At 39.6% G+C, this 17,144-nt stretch overlaps 2 protein-coding genes across 2 annotated transcripts; both read left to right on the top strand.

Annotated features, from left to right (window-relative positions):
- Positions 1 to 1,129: 1,129 nt before the first annotated feature.
- Positions 1,130 to 4,509, top strand: LOC146617133 (required for drug-induced death protein 1-like). The gene is made up of 2 exons (XM_085373251.1): positions 1,130 to 1,552; positions 4,317 to 4,509. The coding sequence occupies exons 1-2, from the start codon at positions 1,130 to 1,132 to the stop codon at positions 4,452 to 4,454; spliced, it is 561 nt and encodes a 186-aa protein (XP_085229377.1). The 3' UTR covers positions 4,455 to 4,509.
- A 3,519-nt stretch (positions 4,510 to 8,028) lies between these two features.
- tmem18 (transmembrane protein 18) lies at positions 8,029 to 13,003 on the top strand. The gene is made up of 5 exons (XM_085373036.1): positions 8,029 to 8,168; positions 8,316 to 8,433; positions 11,861 to 11,915; positions 12,023 to 12,116; positions 12,208 to 13,003. Exons 1-5 carry the CDS (start codon positions 8,076 to 8,078, stop codon positions 12,304 to 12,306), a joined length of 459 nt encoding a protein of 152 aa, XP_085229162.1. The 5' UTR covers positions 8,029 to 8,075; the 3' UTR covers positions 12,307 to 13,003.
- The last annotated feature ends 4,141 nt before the right edge of the window (positions 13,004 to 17,144 follow it).

The following is a 17,144-nucleotide window of genomic DNA, read 5'->3' as shown; positions in this document are numbered from 1 at the left end:
ATCTTTATGAGTGTGGACATAAATGCACGATGATGGCACATTTATGTTAGCTGGTTGTCCAGCAAAGGAGTAAAACTGAGAGGCAGTAACTAGTTTTTCCTTACTCTACCACAGTGCTATTTAAAACAGGGATCTGAACAGACATATTAATCAGAAAGATTTTGAAACACATTTCTCTAACTTCTTGCTAAAATTTTTTTTCATGTTTATATTGACAGTTTAAGTTTGTAAAACTATACAGGCTCATCACCTTGTACATTTTGAACATACAGTATGAGGTCAAATTGCTTGTATTTATAAAAACATCCAACCATTTTCTATCGTTTCTCTAGTTCAGGGTTGAAGGAGCTTTTCCCGGCTACCATGAGGAAAAAGCCAGGATACAGCCTGAACAGATAACTATTGATGCTCACTTTCACACACACTTTCACAGTGTAAAACTGCCACTTAACCTAACCCATGCATGCAAACTACACGTCTGTGTTGGTTCTCTCTAGGTACTCCGGCTTCCTACCACAGACATGCATTTAGTGGGGTTAAGCTATTTTGATGAATCTAATGTGTCCATAGGTCTAAATTGTCTTATTGTCCATAGGTGTGAATTTGATTGCAAATGGTTGTCTGTCTGTTTTAGCCCTGCGTTAGATTGATGACCTGTTCAGGGTGTAGCCTGCCTCTTGCCTCTTATGTTAGCTGGGATAGGCTCCAGCGCCCCTGCAACCCTGACAAGGATAAGCAGAAGAGTATGAATGAATGGATGTTGCGCACATATAAACAGTACTGAGAGAAAACAGAAAAAAATGACTCTCTTTAAAATGCTATAAGCTATTTTTAAGACAGTCTAAAGAAACAGCTTAGAGATGCAATGCTCCAAGCTGGACTAGAGTGGGAAACCCTGTTACCCTTAGCTCTGAACTAAACCTAAACTAAGAAAAGTGCAGATAAAAGGTAGTTTATTGATTTGCACTTTGCTCTGCGGTAAACTATTCAGTGTACTTCATTAAAATATTCCAACTGAAACCCTGTGACCTATTGAGGTCAGCCTAATGAGGAGGAAGGATTTGCACCTTTAAGGGCTCTGAGCCAGATCCCAGCACACAAGGCGGTCCAGTGGAATGCACTTCCACTCATGCACATAACGTCTGCTGACAACAAACCTGACCTCCTGAGGAATCTGGTGCCTTTCTTCCCCCCTCCTTACATCTCAGAGAACTGCAACAATCGGGTAAACATGAAGCCCAAGTCTCTTCCATCCAGGCTGTTTCAGAGAGATTCACCTGCAACAGCATCAGGCAAGAGTCCCAGCAGAAGTGCAGCAAAGTATGAGCGGCATGTGGACTGCGTTGATCACCCAGAGCTGCTGGATCCATCTTTGTCCAACGACGGGCAGCAAACAGCTGACAGCAACAGGCAACACGAGAAGTGCCACAGAGAAACACTTTTCGCCTTCCTGCCAGAGAGGTACGAGCCACTGGTGGATGATGAGGCGAAAGCCAAGGCAAAAGAAGAGAAGAAGAAAAAGAAGAAGGAAAACTACAAAAAAGTCAAGAAGGTTTGTGTATTTTTATTTTTACACATTTTTTTTCTAACAGTGCAATTTTCCAAATCCAAGTTTAAAGTTGCAAATTCATTGTGTGTATCCAGCCTAATGACAGTTTTTCTCCAAATTTTTTTTCTTCTTCATAGAGTCAGTGTGGGTAAGTTGAAATGCTTTCAGTATGAAATCAATCAGCTGCAATCAAATTATTTTAATTTATTTGATCAAGGTTTAAACAACTCTTAATAAAACAGTTCTCAGCATTACTGTGTAAAGTATCTTGAGATTAAGATGCTCCAACGTAAATAATCACAACAAGCTTTTTATCATAGGTAAGATTAAAGGCTGATATGATGACGCACATATTTTAGAGGCCTTTCCTTTGGCAAATAGGACTAACTTCTGGGTTATCAGAGATTATTCTCTCTAGAGATCTTTTATAGCTTCATATGTGTCAGCCGTGTGGCGAAACGTGCACCGAGGTGGACAACAGTTCAGGCTAACACAATAGAGCTCAGGACATGCTGTTCAAAGGAGTTTCCCACTTCCTGTATGAAGGCAGCCTGCACTCAAACTTCTCAGCGTTCGCATTCTCAGTTCAAGTGCATGTCTGTATTTAACCCTGTGCACATCTACAGTCAGTTTACTACGCAGAGAGGTTTATAACCATACCACGTGAGTGATAGGAAAGCAACAATTTTACAACAACCTTATCTCATGACCTGAACATAACATGTGCACACGCACAAACAAACAAACTCAAAACATAAGAGTCCATGAATCAACTTCCAAAGAGCAAATTCCCAAATTCTTTATTAATGGGGAGTCATTTCTTCTTTTAAGTAACATTAAAATATAATGATGTGGTGAACTCAAGAGAAAACTTACACTGTTCAAACTTTTGTCTTTTCTTGTAGTTCTGGTTTGGGTAAGTTGAAAATAATCTCTGCCTCCATCTTTTTTTCACTTAAAAAAATATGTGATCAATGAGCCTTAAACTAATGATTCAGTCTGTCAGGGCTCTGTGCGCGGGCAGGTGGAAATGTGGATCCAAATGCAGGACTCCGAGACGAAATGTAACTAAAACCACAGCTTTTATTGCTGGCATGAAACAAAAACCAAACCATGAAACCAAGCAGGAACACACAGGCAGGGTCTGAGGGTACGACGCGACACCGAGCATGGGAAAACACAGGGCTTAAATACACAGGGTAGTAATGGGGGAATGGGCCACAGAAGGGAGACACAGCTGGGGGAGATCAGGGCTAACGAGACGGGGGAAACAAAGCTGCACACACACTAACATAAGACAGACTTTCACAATAAAACAGGAAACATGAATCACAACTCAGAGACACGGACTCAACACAGAGAGACAGAAAAGGACACATGGAACTGAACTATACATGAAACCACAATTCCTAAAACATGGATAACAGAAACATGAAACTCTAATAATAATAATAATCATCACAACCACAAGAGAACAAGAAAACAATCCATGATGCAAAATTACACCAAAACATAATAAACTCAAAATACTGGGTCCAACGGACCCAGAACCGTGACACAGACATTCTGCTGTTTATTGAACAAAGGGCTAATAAATCTTTTGCAAGCTGATGATTCAAATTTAAATGACCAAAATGGCCAAGATCGCTTCTATAAATTGTCCTGAAATTATTAAGTCTCTCATCCTCACAGCATGCGCCCCACTTTCTTCATTTGTTTTTTAATGTTTATCATTACTTTCTACAATTATTGAATTGTTTATCATAATCATTATCATAATTATTTCCCATAAAGATACTTCTGGCTACTTCCTTATTCACAAGGGGTCGCCACAGTGGGTAGATCCCCATGTTTGATTTGGAAGAGTTGTACACCGGATGTCCTTCCTCTATGGAAGCTTTTTTCACTACTGAAAAAATTGCCATCCATAAGTCAAATATTCGGGTTTATTATCTCGAAATTTCAATTTACTCAGAATTCTGTGTCAACAAGTTGAAATTTCAAGATGATAACTTGAATTTCTTCTTAGCTCTGCATGGCAAAAGGCCTAAAGAGATTTGTGTCTCCTCCCAGGAACAAACTGGGGACCTTTTGTTTGTTAGGCAAATGTATAAACCACTAGACCATGAGACAAAACAAACCCCAGCTGGAAATCTAGAGGCAGGAAACACAGCAAAGGCTTGTGGCTCCTTTTGGAAAGAACAAGTTGCTTTTTAACCAGTGCTTACGTGTGATTTATAAGGAAATGGAACGTGAGCTCTGTCTTTCTTGTAAACATTAATGTAGGCCAGGTAAATAAATCATAAATAAAAGGGTGCTCAGATTTTAGTGTGTTGTGGTTTTGTTACTGATTAATTTAAATTGCAGACTGTTGCATTCCCCAGTAAAACTTCTGACTTCCTGCATCCTCTGCAGCCAGTTATCTCTTTCCTGTCCAGAGAGTACAGAAGAGGATTGTGCTCACAGTGTGCCACTCTTCCTGCTGCGCCATTGTTCTAAAGCACGCACACTTAAATTATGTCCTAACTTCGATTTTCTGTTATTTTCACCTGCGTTTTGAAGAATCTCTGAGAACTGATGCAGCGTCTGAATACTGCGAAAGTAAAAATGATTATGACCTGTGTGGAAACAATCACATTTGTTACCGCTGCTTGTTTCTTTTCTTTCTTGCCTTCTCTGAATGAGTGGATTAGTCGATTTATAGATCATAAAAATGTGGTCAATGATAGGTGGATTTATTAAGTCATTTTTCCAATTTATCTTTCAGAATGTCGGCAAGGCGCTGCGTTCCACATGGAAGTGTTTGATGCTTGGTCTCTACAGCTTTGCTCTCGGATACTCCACTCCCATCACGGTGGCTGCTACTTTTGTCCCTGACTTTCACCCGAGCAGGAACAGGACCTGATTCGAGCTCTGTCGATCTCCTCCACTTTGTTTTCATACTATATATACCAGTAACTCGCAGACTCTTACCAAAGACTTTAAAAATGTGAATAATGATTGTGCAATTCAGATTACATTTTCAAATTCCCTGCTTTTGCAGATCTTACAAGATCTACTGCATGGTCATATTTGCAGAAATATGCAAGATCATAAAATCTTATTAAGTATTAGGTTAAATACTGAAAACACTTGTTTTTAAATCAAGTGTCTGCATGTGTTCAAAGGGATTATGTGGGCATGTGGAAACTATAGCAGGGCAGCAATAACAGGAATATTCACCGTAGCTGCAGGTGAGGTGAGTCAAGCCAGAGACCTCTTTAAGGGATTTGCAAGCAGGAAAGACTCAACAAGGAGGTGATTATCAGTAATACTGGAAGAGCAAGTAAACAGAAAGGAACCGGCCCAGTCCTTTTCTGGGTGGCACAACTTAGGTGCTTTTTGGTGTACAAATTCTGCTGTGAAACTAAACTTAACAAACACAAAATGAAATAAGACTGAAACCAAAAATGAAAACTAACAAAATAAATATTTTTTTTACTTTCAAAACTAGTAGTAATAGTTTTAATAGTTAAAATCTTTTTTGCAAATTTGAGAACACAAGTATGAGGAGGTTTTTCATTTTGGGTGTTTTGGTGGGTGGTGGGCGGCTACATGACTTTTACGGTCAAAAGCCTTTACAAAAACAGAAAGCTAACTAAATAAGATACAATTTAAAAAAAACAACAACAAATTAAATAAACTAATATAAATTAAAAAACAAAAATATAACTTTGCTGTAAATACTGTAATGTGACGCCCAAGATTTGAAGAATTCTCTGCTTGGAACAAAATATTCTGACTTTTAAGATATTTTTAAAGATGTGTGTAGATTTGATCATTTGTAAATTATTAATTATTCATGATGTTTGTACTTTTGATTAAAATAAAGCATTACTAGGAATGCATCTGAAGAGAAATTGACGTTTTTATTATTATTACTACTATTATTAGAGTGAACTCATTTTAACAAACATAACACATTCACGTGTTGATTTAATAATTCATGAATAACAACTTTGGCAGTTTGGGAGTTCGCCTTGTAATCGGAAGTTTGCTGGTTCGAGCCCCGGCTTGGACAGTCTCGGTCGTTGTGTCCTTGGGCAAGACACTTCACCCGTTGCCTACTGGTGGTGGTCAGAGGGCCCGGTGGCGCCAGTGTCCGGCAGCCTCGCCTCTGTCAGTGCTCCCCAGGGTGGCTGTGGCTACTATGTAGCTTGCCATCACCAGTGTGTGAATGTGTGTGTGAATGGGTGGATGACTGGATGTGTAAAGCGCTTTGGGGTCCTTAGGGACTAGTAAAGCGCTATACAAATACAGGCCATTTACCATTTTACTAAAAAACAACTAGAATTAATTAATTATTAGAACATTTTCATAACAACTGTATGTTCTATTTTTAAAAAGACAAATTCTTAGAGACTTTACAGAAGAATCCACCATCAGCCCAGATACCGTTTTCTTCTCCACAAGTCTCATGGACTCAGGCGCTGCATTTCCCACAGCTACTCCACTCCTCAGTGGCCTCTGGGTCACTTTTGTCTCAATAGACTGCGTTACATGCTTTGAAGGACATGTCATTCTTCTTTGTGCCTTTGCTTCTTCTGGTCTTTTCTTTCTTTTTAGATTTCAGTGCCTTGGTGGAAATGTAGTCTACATGATGGAGGCTTAGCTCTCTTCCTGACAGTCCTGTCATTTTGGCAGGGAACACAGATCACTGAATGTAACACAAGTTGAGGTATGAACAGGTTAAAGACCATCTCTTCCTCAGGAACACATTCAAAGTTGACTGTTATTTCTTCAGATCCTACCGCCTCGGCATCCAAGAATGTAAAGATTAGGGGCACCTCGGATACCACTGCAGGGTGATGAATGGGGCTGATGGATTCTAGGGTCGGCTGGGCAGTGGCTAGTGTTGTCTGAGTTTTGCCTGGTGGTGCTTGTGATGTCTGGGGGTTTGCTGAAAGGGGAAGGGGAAGTAAGTGGAAGGGGTCTCTCGGTTGTTTTACTGGGAGCAAGAGCACTTTCTTGGAGGATGTGTTTGTTTAAGGGGAACATTCCTGTCCCTCTGAACCCTGCCTGTGCATTTTCAACAGTGGCAGCCTTTCTGCATGCTGGGCAGAAAACTGAGAAAAACTCAGACTTTAATAGCTTTTGTGCTGCCTGTCAGATTAGTAGCAAGATGGGTCTGGCGTCATCCTGAGGTAATGACTGAACAAACAACTGACCCCATTCCAAGAAGAGATCAGCATTTATCCTGCTATTAACTAAGACCTGAACAGTAACATTCTCGGGGCAATGTTGGAGCCACTCACATCGTAGTCGTTTCCCTTTGAAGATAATCATGTTTTAACTGAAAACACCTTCCGCGTTGAAGGCTGTTAAGAAAGCAAGTGGTAGTTTCACCTTTCTCACCTGCACAGACCTCCACACATGGTTGCCCAACCACTCCAAGCACCTTGGTTGAGGAGAACTGGTCATGGCTAGTTCATCTTTTCCTGTGTGTGTGTGTGTGTGTGTGTGTGCATCTAAGTGTGCATTGCTCACAATGCATACTACATCAAGGCTAAAGCACCCACAAACTTTAGATCTGCACAATTAGAAAGGAGATGTTTTGACATGTATTGATATATTTACTGTTTTTTTGATAAAAGGAACCATCAAATTTCAATGCTGAAGGAGGCTCATTTAAGCTGAAAAGGGTGACTCAATGTACCACAATTCATTAAGGTAAATTGAGCTGCCCATAAAAAAATGTATTTTTATTTAAAAAAAGATAGCTAAAGAAAGAAGATGCTTGCTATCTGGTGGAAACGATTACAAAATGAAGTATTAGCCCGTTTTTTTAATCAATGTATATTTTCAAGAAAGATTTGTCAACCAGAACACTCACCCCTCAGTTCTTTTCACCAAGCTGGATGTGAAGCATTTCCCCACCCACAACAGCAACTATAGAGCAATCAAATCAATTGTTTTGTTTTGTTAAAGTACAGTTCTGCCAGCAATTTGAAAATTCTTTACGGCCATTGCCTGTAAAAAATTAAAGAGCTAGGAGACTTAAACCTTAAACGGCTCATTTTACCTGATGCCCCAATTTACCTGATGACACCCTATTTGTGCTGAGTACGCAGAACGAAAAAGTGTAACAAAGACAATCAATCAATAAAATTAAAATGAATGAAAAACAATCTTAGACCGAAAAAATATGCGATTTTGAGTATTTTAATGTTTCACATGTCATTATGTACCCATGGATTCTTTTCCCAACCTTTCTTCCTTTGGTAATACAACATTTCAGGTTGTAGCTCGAAATGTCGAATTCGGTAACTAAAAATCATGACGTTTCAACTTATTTTTCCCAGTCTTATTTTTTTTTTGCCTAGCAATCTTATTCTAATTCAGTTTTTATTATATTTTACTACGACGACTGTTTTCTACAGTCATTGGTAGAAACTAATCGTCCTGTGACGTCAAACGGCTGCGACTTAACGTGTCACTTCCTCAGTGTGCTGGTGTTTACACACAGGAGAATTAATATTTTTAGAAGATGACGGTCAATAAAGCAGACAATATTAGCAGTATCCCCATCGACGGATTCAGCAATTTAAGAATAACGTCGTTATGGACTTTCTTCATGTCGGTAAGCTCAATTTTGTTTCCCCGATTCCAGCGGAGACTAGCAAACTACGCTTCAGCTATTACAGCTAACAGGAGTCTCTTTCAGTTTAATTCAAGTTTGGCAGCTCCATTAACGGTTGTGTATGTGTGTCTCTGTCTTGGTATGCAGGTGCAGTGGTCCGAGCCCTGGCTTATCGGTCTGCTGGTGTTTCATGCTGTGTGCTTGTTCCTGACTTTGCTCACCTGCAAGTATTACAGAGCTCAGATCTGCCACTTCCTGCTCGTAGGTACGTGTCACAAAACAAACTACACTGTTCAAAAAGAAGAAGGAAACTTGATAATCACGTTAAAAGTCTGTACTGGTATACGCTCTGTAATTTATTAAAAACAACTTTAGACAAGCGTCCATTATGCCATTATTGGTCCATCTTTATCGGGTTTTTTTTACCCAGATCTATATATACCCAGCTGTCTTATTATTTTAAATCCCAAACAAGCTTACTGCCTATTGTTAGCTGTAGCATCAGTCTCTCAATTAACATTAACAATGGGAAAATAGAGAATATTTGTATGACATTCATTCCCGTTTAGGCTTTCTTAGGCAAGTAAAATGTGCCTTTGATTTTATTATAATTTGGCGTCAGTAACATATGAGCTGCTTGGCCGAGAAATGTATGGCGTAAGATCAGATAAGTGGATCTCATGTTGTGTAGAAAGATGTCTCAGAATGTTGCTGGTGTTTCCACTCCCTACTTGAAATAATCATGTTAATCATGCAATAATCGATGCAGACATTAAAGCTAGCTCTTACTGTCAAATTAAGCAAGTCTTTGGACCGCTTCTCACCTCCCAAATCTCTCCTATGGCTCCCTTTTTATGGCAACACCAAATGTGCTTGTATGATGTTACTGATTTGCAGTCAGTTTGCATTTCCAGCACCTGCAAGCAATGATAAAGGAGTTGATAAACTCAGTGTTGTATGATTCTGATGAATTGGAAAAATTGGAACCAGCTCTCAAGTTCTCCGTTTCTCAATTTTTATTCCTAGTAAGTGGGAACTAAAACAATCCACTATTTGAGAGCGGAATTCTAAATCACACCAAATATGAAAGTTAAAAATTGAAATCAAAGGTTGATGCAACTTCCTTCATAATGTGCCTGAGTGGTGCTTCTGTGCATCCCTGACCATGCCTGGGCATGCTCCTGATGAGATTGGGGACTGTGCCTTTGGCTCCTGGACAATCTGTAGCATTATCTTACAGTAAATACAACAATTTGTAACATCCAGAGGTTCTCAGTTGTATTGTCTGGGAAACATGAAGGCCATTGAAAGGCATCGTCAAACAGGACAGCAATGACCCCATCCTATATGTGGTACGGCTCATATCATCAGCTGATATTTACATTGATTTTTATACATGTGTTTTCTGTTAATTGTTACTATTGACCTGCCATTAACTCATAAACCTAACTACCTGAATTACTGCTCAATTATTGATGTCATCAAGCACGATTTAAAACCACACATTTACACGGTCGCTAAAAGAGGGAAGGGTATGACTTTCAACATTTTGCTACAGGTCAGACACTTTAACCCGCACATTATTATCAATAATGGGAGCTTTTAATTCTAAGCATTGAAAATAAGATGTAAATGACTTAAAAGGCCTGGTTCTTTGTATCTACCATACAAATGTGTGGATAAAATAGAATAAAGTAGGATGAAAGTAACAGATAAACAGTGAAATTACAATAAGTTCCTGTTTTTTTAAACTATCTCAATTCAATTCAAATCTACGGAGCCCCTCTGATGACATGGCCCAAAAAAAAATAAAAAATTGTGGCCACAAAATACTACTTCGTGCCCTCGAAATACTTATTTGTGGCCACGAAATACTATTTCAAGGGCACGAAATAGGTATAACGTGCGCACGAAATGCTAATTTGTGGGCACGAATTGGGTATAACGTGGCAACGAATTACGCATTTGTGGCAACAAAATAGATAACATGTGCACATCATATTGATACAATTCCTGGACAGCTGCGTAGAGACATAAGCATAGGAGTAGGCTAAACCTATACACCATGGACAGAGACAGTATGATTGAGTTTTATTTTAGGCTGCGAATGAGCTACAAATGCAAAGCCTGGCAATGCAACGAACCATTATTACGGAGAGACATTTAAACAGGATATTGAGAGCCCAGTTGATTTACGGACGTAAGTACGACCTGGACGCCGGGATAGATTTTATTGTCAACCAACTGCAAGGGCCTGGGAAGGATCACGGTTATCGGTCAAGTGTTTCGTGCCCACAAATTAGCATTTCGTGCGCACGTTATACCTATTTCATGCCCTCGAAACAGTATTTTGTGGTCACAATTTATTTATTTTTTGCACCATGTCATCAGAGGGACTCCGTACAAATCTGCTGATCTGCTTTATAATCACATCACAGTCAGCACAATGAGCTAACAGAACTCTTTCTGTTATTTTACACATTTATTTATTACAGTTTAAGCCCAAAACAGCATTTCTTTCTCAAGTAGAAAAAGTGAAATGCCTTACTAAAATTGCACTTCTCTTTTATATTAAATTATCTCCAAATGTCTTTACACTGACAGAAAGAGGAGTTTCACTGGTCTGCCCCACTTACAACCAAAATGGGGTGTATTTGGCCCACAATTCGAAATGAATTTGACATCCCTGATGTATGTGGCATGATGATGATGATAGTATTAGAAACTGTTAACTGCTCTTTATATAGACTGACCTGGATTCATTACAAAATGCACTCATTAGCAGTAGTGCTAACATGTTAAGTAAAGCTTTAAGCACACAAAAAACCTACCAGTGTGTTGCTGAAACACTCTGAGAAGCGTAATTTTTTTCCATGTCAACCTAAAACACGTGAAAGCACCAAAGTCAGAAGAAGACCTCACAGTAGGGAAAATGGGACCATTTGATGCAGAGTAAGAATCCCTGCTGCGCACAAAACCAGCCAAGCAATGATGCAATCAGGAACCAGACTTTCCAACATTTCCAGTGTTTGTTATCTTAACTATCACCGTCTACAAATGCCTCTCAAAACTATGTCTGAAAAATGACATTTTTTTGAACACTTTCTCATGGATAAACTGCAGAAACAAACCCCAACCCCTCATTTTTGACCTTGAAATCTCAGAAAACATATTTACTGGCTCATAGTGATGATGTAAAATAGTTACAGTTAAAAAGCGTAATGCTTCTTAACTTTAAGCCTAATTAATACTGATAAATCTCAAAGCTACCAGTTAACTTCATCATTATTAGTAAATCTGCTATACCTTTTACACGTTTTTTTCAGCTGTTTTTAAATGTAAATGACTTGATGTTTACATGTAGTACATGTAGTACCCGGCTTGGACAGTCTCGGTCGTTGTGTCCTTGGGCAAGACACTTCACCCGTTGCCTACTGGTGGTGGTCAGAGGGCCCGGTGGCGCCAGTGTCCGGCAGCCTCGCCTCTGTCAGTGCGCCCCAGGGTGGCTGTGGCTACAATGTAGCTTACCATCACCAGTGTGTGAATGTATGTGTGAATGGGTGGATGACTGGATATGTAAAGCGCTTTGGGGTCCTTAGGGACTAGTAAAAGTGCTATATAAATACAGGCCATTTACCATTTATTTACCATTTACATGTGTAACCTGTGACTGATATCCCCTCTCTTTACAGTTGGCCTGGTTTATAGTGCTGAATATCTAAATGAGCTGGCTGCCAGAAACTGGAGGTAACACCATTGATCACCCATATTTTCTTTTACTACTGTTGCGCTAAATATTACAGGCGATATGTCAAAGCCAAGAAAATGTTCTTAAGCTTCACTGTTTCTTGCAGGTCCTTTTCAAACTTCCAGTACTTTGATTCCAAGGGCATGTTCATATCTTTGGTTTTCTCGATTCCTCTTCTTCTTAATGCTGTCATCATCGTGGTATGTTTGGCACTTGTTCTCGGCATATATGATTTTTTTTTTTTAAAGAAAAAAAAAAATCAAACTCTCCCTCTACAATATACTTTGACAGATGGTGTGGGTGTACAGGACCTTTTCCACTATGACTGAGCTGAAGACCCTTCAGCTGAAGAGAAAGGCCCGCAGAGAGAAGAGAGAGAAGAATGACTGATCCGTCTCTGCATGTCCATAAATGGGCTTCATTTGGAGGAATTTGGACACTCGGATTTGCTAATCCCGAATTTTGGAAATGGAAAGTCAGTTCCATCGTATGACTTAAAAAGGATTTTTTCATTGATGTCGGTTAATTTGAGGAATGGGTGTCTTTTTTGTTTTTTGGCTGTGACTGTTAAAAACCTGTGTACACTATGACATTTCTGAAGACCAAGGACACTTAGTGTTTTGTATTTAACGTGTGAAAGCATGTTAAAATGCACCCCCTCCCCTCAAAAAGACTATCGTTTTAATTGTCCAGGTGTCTGTTACCCTAAATGTTCATTTTGCTCATTTTTTGATTATCAATATATCAGTCATTTGCATCACTAGTTGCATGAAACTTGGCCAGGGTGTGTTTTTTAGGATTATTTTTAAAATTTAATGATCCCCTCTATAGTGTGGTGTGTAGCAGTGGTTCTCAAACTTTTCACAATGAGTACCACCTCATAAAATAAATGGCTCTTGAAGTACCACCCTTATGACCAACATTAAAGTACAGTAGTATAGGCCACATACAGTTTACACAGACAATTTTATTTCTTATATAAATGCTATTTATTTTAACTGTCATAAACAGGATGTGACAAGTGATAATAATAATAACAACTGTACTACATTAAAACATTCACAGCAGGTGGGATATCAAATCTTTAACTAATGACCTGATTGAAACCTGCTTCCGGGTCCAAACTACTCTGCATTTATTAAAGCTGTTGTGTTTTTAACATGTTGTAACACTTTGTATCTTGTTCTATTTAATCTGAACAAGCCCCTAAATAATTCAATGATCACTGTCGGCCTCTCACGGTTTTTATCATCACTATTCATTTTAAAGCTCAGTTTTTAAAACCTTACGATGTAACTACAACCCAGCCCATGCAGCAGTATATTAATGACTAACCTTATATTGCAGTTCTTCTCCTGACTGAAGTTCTGTCTGTTTAGCATGCGATTACATGGAAAATACACCGCTCTCAAGGCGCTGCTGCTGCGGTGCTACTCCCTTTACGGCCTGGGTGATGGTACCGCTCTCGAGCTCATGGAGAGCACACTCCTTGTTAGGAACAGATGAGAGCGGATTTCTCACGTCTTTCTCCGACAGCAGCAGGGAGCTGGTCTCACCAGCTCCCTGCTGCTGGCCGCAAAGGGTTACCACTCACCCGCAGAAAAAGCAGATTGAATTCTCCTGACTACCAGGAGCTTCAGCATTCAGACAATAGTTCCCGACTCACCAGCAGCATCTCCCACGCCCCCACTGATTCTCCCAGGGGCCTCATCGATGGAGGCTAGGATCAGGGCACCGTGGAAAAGGGCTGTGTTTTTATCATCAGTGTGACTCGTGTCGCCTTTGCATACCTCCACAATGGTATATCATTTAATCTTAAGAAAGAAATTGGAGTATTAATGCCTTTCCCACCAGAAGAGCCCAAGCACCACAAGTGGTACGTGTACCACAGTTTGAGAAAGACTGGTGTATAGAAAAGGATATTGGCATATATGCCAACACTGTTTGCTCTCGTACCTTTTTTGTGCCCATTGAGTTCTATTATAATCATATATTTCAAATATACTGTGATCCTGACATGTTATAATGCTTTTCCCTTGAATACCTAATGGCATGAAAAATAGGTTTAGGATGAAATGAGCACTCTCATCACCGGATGTAGGCAAAACTCCAATGTGCAATAATTAATTAATTAATTACATGTGTCGTAAATATTTATGTAATTAATTATTTCCGATTTTAACTAATCATTGCCACATTTAATTAATTATTTAATGATGTATTTAATTAATTCATTATGGCAGTCCTGGCGTTTCATAGGAGTCAACTGTGCCAAAATGAATTAATTATATAATTATTTAAATGTGGCAATAATTAATTAAAATGTGGAATAAATAAATAAATAATGTGTCAATAATTAATTAAATATGTCAATGATTAATTAATTACATGTGTCGTAAATATTTATGTAATTGATTATTTCCGATTTTAATTAATTATTGCCACATTTAATTAATTATTTAATGGTGTATTTAATTAATTCATTATGGCAGTCCACAGGTCTAACCCTTTCACTCCTTTGATTTTTTTCCTCATACTTTTTTTTTTGCCTTTTTGTCAAGTCTGTCTTTGTCTTTGCCGTGTTCTCCTTCGTTTTGTACATAACTGTTTTGGGGGCAAATAAAATGCAAGTAGGGATTAAAACTTCAACTTTTGTTGCTACTCGTACCCACAATGCAATGCGCGAAAGTCACGTGGTCTGTCGATCTCCATTGTTCTTGTAAATGCAGTTGGAGAGAGAAAAAAGGACACCGATAGCGATTTTCCTTACTGAGGATTTTGCAACACTGGTCATTTCTGCACGATGAAGCCCACATCGAATTCAGACGAGGATGTTGCTGCAGTCTTGCAGTCTTCCGAAAGCGAAAAAGATAGCACTAGCAATGAAGAAGGGGAGGAATTTCTGCCAGGTAATGAGGAGCCTTGCAGCTCGTCTGAGGAGGAGAAGGAAGATCGAAAAAGTCAGTGGAGATCGAAAAATGGGGAAATCCTGTGGTGTCCCACACACGAGGAGACCCTGCCATATTTTCCTTCTTCCATTTTAACCCCAGGACCAACCCCTTACGCAATTGCTAGGATCAGCAGCCCCGTGAGTGCTTTTGATCTTTTATTTGCGGAGGACCTTATGCAGCTAATCCAGCATTTTACCAACCTGCAGGGGAAGAGGTCGATAAAAGATTGGAAGGACGTAGAAGAGGAGGAGCTGCGGGCTTACATGGGCCTGCTGATCCTGGCTGGTCTGTACAGGTCTCAACATGAATCTACAATAAGCCTGTGGGATGGGGTGACAGGACGTGTTTTTTTTTCTGCTACAATGGCACAAAAAAGATTCCAGCAAATTAATCAGGCCCTAAGATTTGACGATCGTCTTTCCCGTTCAGGTGGCAGGGAGAATAAATTGGGTCCTATAAAGGATTTATGGAGCAAGTGGAGTAGCCGCCTGCCCACATTTTTTAATCCAGGGAGGGACATATGTGTGGATGAGCAGCTGGTCCCTTTTAGGGGCCGCTGTTCATTCAAACAATATATGCGCCTCAAACCTGCAAAATATGGGCTAAAGATCTGGGCCCTATGCGATGTGAAGACCGCCTATGCCTGGAGGCTGCAGTTGTACACTGGGAGGTCTGAATCAGCAAAGAGGCAGGTTAGTCAAGGAATGCAGGTGGTGCTTGATTTGACAGACGGACTGAAGGGCCACACAGTAACAATGGACAATTTTTTTACATCATTTCCTCTTGCAGAGGAATTGAGGAAAAGGAAGATGGCCCTGGTAGGCACTCTGAGGATTAACAAACCTGAGCTGCCCCCACAGCTGCTGAACATTCAACACAGAGAGTTAATGTCCTCTGTCTTTGCTTTTAGTCACAACGCTGCTTTGGTATCCTACGTGCCAAAGAAATCAAGAAATGTTCTCCTGTTGAGCACAAAGCACCGTGAGCCACAAGTCGAAAGCTCTGGCAAGAAAAAGCCCCAGATCATCCTGGACTATAACAAGTGCAAAGGGGCTGTGGATCATCTAGATCAGGTAAGCACAATTATACATCAATTATTTGCCAAATTATTTACTGTTACTCGTTGTTATAACTCTGAGAGTCCCATCAGTTATCTGATAACATAAATGTGATGATGATAGTTTGGATAGTTACAGTGGAGGTTGTATAAATCTATTCATGTCATCTGATCATTTCTCTTTATTTTGCAGGTTTGTGGCAACTACTCCTGCCGTCGGAGGACACGTAGGTGGCCCATGTGTCTGCTGTATCACATGCTTGATGTAAGCTGCTACAACGCTTTTGTCCTCTTCACTGCTGTGGACACAGAGTGGAACAGAGGAAAGGGACATATCCGGCGTCTGTACATAGACCAGGTTGGCAGAGCCCTTATCACCCCGACCATGATGAAGAGAAACTACCTGCCTAGAACACATTTCGCACTCAGCCTGGTCTTACAAGCCCAAGGCAAAGAGCAGCAGAAGCAGGTGAAAGAGGAAGAGCAGCAGGAAGAGGAGGAAGAGCAGCAGGAGGAGGAGTGGGAGTCGCCTTCCAAAAAGCGGATGCAGTGCGCATCGTGCAAACAGCGCAAAAGGATCATAAACAACTGCAGCAGATGTGGTGCCCCTGTCTGCAAAATCCATTTGAAAACACTTTGTGCTTTATGTTATAAAAAGTAAATTACATCTTTGTTCAGTTTGTTGTTGAGTTTGTTCAGCTCAGTTCAGTTTGTTTTTGCAAAAAAGTGTCATTGATCCAAAAATAATAATGCATCTAAATCAATGTTGTTATCAATTACTGACCTATTACTGTAATAACCTCATCCCAAATATTTTGTTTTGCAACCAATTTTTGGAAAATATTGCAGATTATGTTTTTTTCCAATAAAAAAACAGGGGCCTATATGACAATAATGGTATAGAAATATACAAATATTAATAAAAAAGAATAAAAAACATTATACCTATGGTTAGGTCTAAGGTTGCTGAAAAGATTTGATGTTAATAAAGTGGGGGGGGGAAATTTATATATGACATTGTTATAACACATTTGTGAACGGGATCATGTGGGGTCCCGAGGGCAAAAGTTATCTTTTTTTTTTTTAAACTCTCATTGCTCCAAAAATAATAATGCATCCAAATCAATGTTGTCAATTATTGACCTATTCAAGACTGCAATTACCTCATGCCAAATATTCTATTTTGCAACTAATTTTTTGAAAAATATTGCAGATTATAG

The sequence above is a fragment of the Diplotaxodon limnothrissa genome, linkage group LG15, assembly GCF_057381915.1.
Source record: "Diplotaxodon limnothrissa isolate DT_005_m linkage group LG15, D_limnothrissa_male_GT1.1, whole genome shotgun sequence".
NCBI lineage: Eukaryota > Metazoa > Chordata > Actinopteri > Cichliformes > Cichlidae > Diplotaxodon > Diplotaxodon limnothrissa.
This window is presented reverse-complemented; position numbering and strand designations above follow the sequence as displayed.

Coding starts and splice junctions, on each gene's coding strand:
- LOC146617133 (XM_085373251.1), top strand. CDS start 1,130: ATGCACATAACGTCTGCTGACAACAAACCTGACCTCCTGAGGAATCTG. Junction 1,553..4,316: donor ACTACAAAAAAGTCAAGAAG/GTTTGTGTATTT, acceptor TTTATCTTTCAG/AATGTCGGCAAGGCGCTGCG.
- tmem18 (XM_085373036.1), top strand. CDS start 8,076: ATGACGGTCAATAAAGCAGACAATATTAGCAGTATCCCCATCGACGGA. Junction 11,916..12,022: donor CTGGCTGCCAGAAACTGGAG/GTAACACCATTG, acceptor TGTTTCTTGCAG/GTCCTTTTCAAACTTCCAGT. Junction 12,117..12,207: donor TTAATGCTGTCATCATCGTG/GTATGTTTGGCA, acceptor ATACTTTGACAG/ATGGTGTGGGTGTACAGGAC.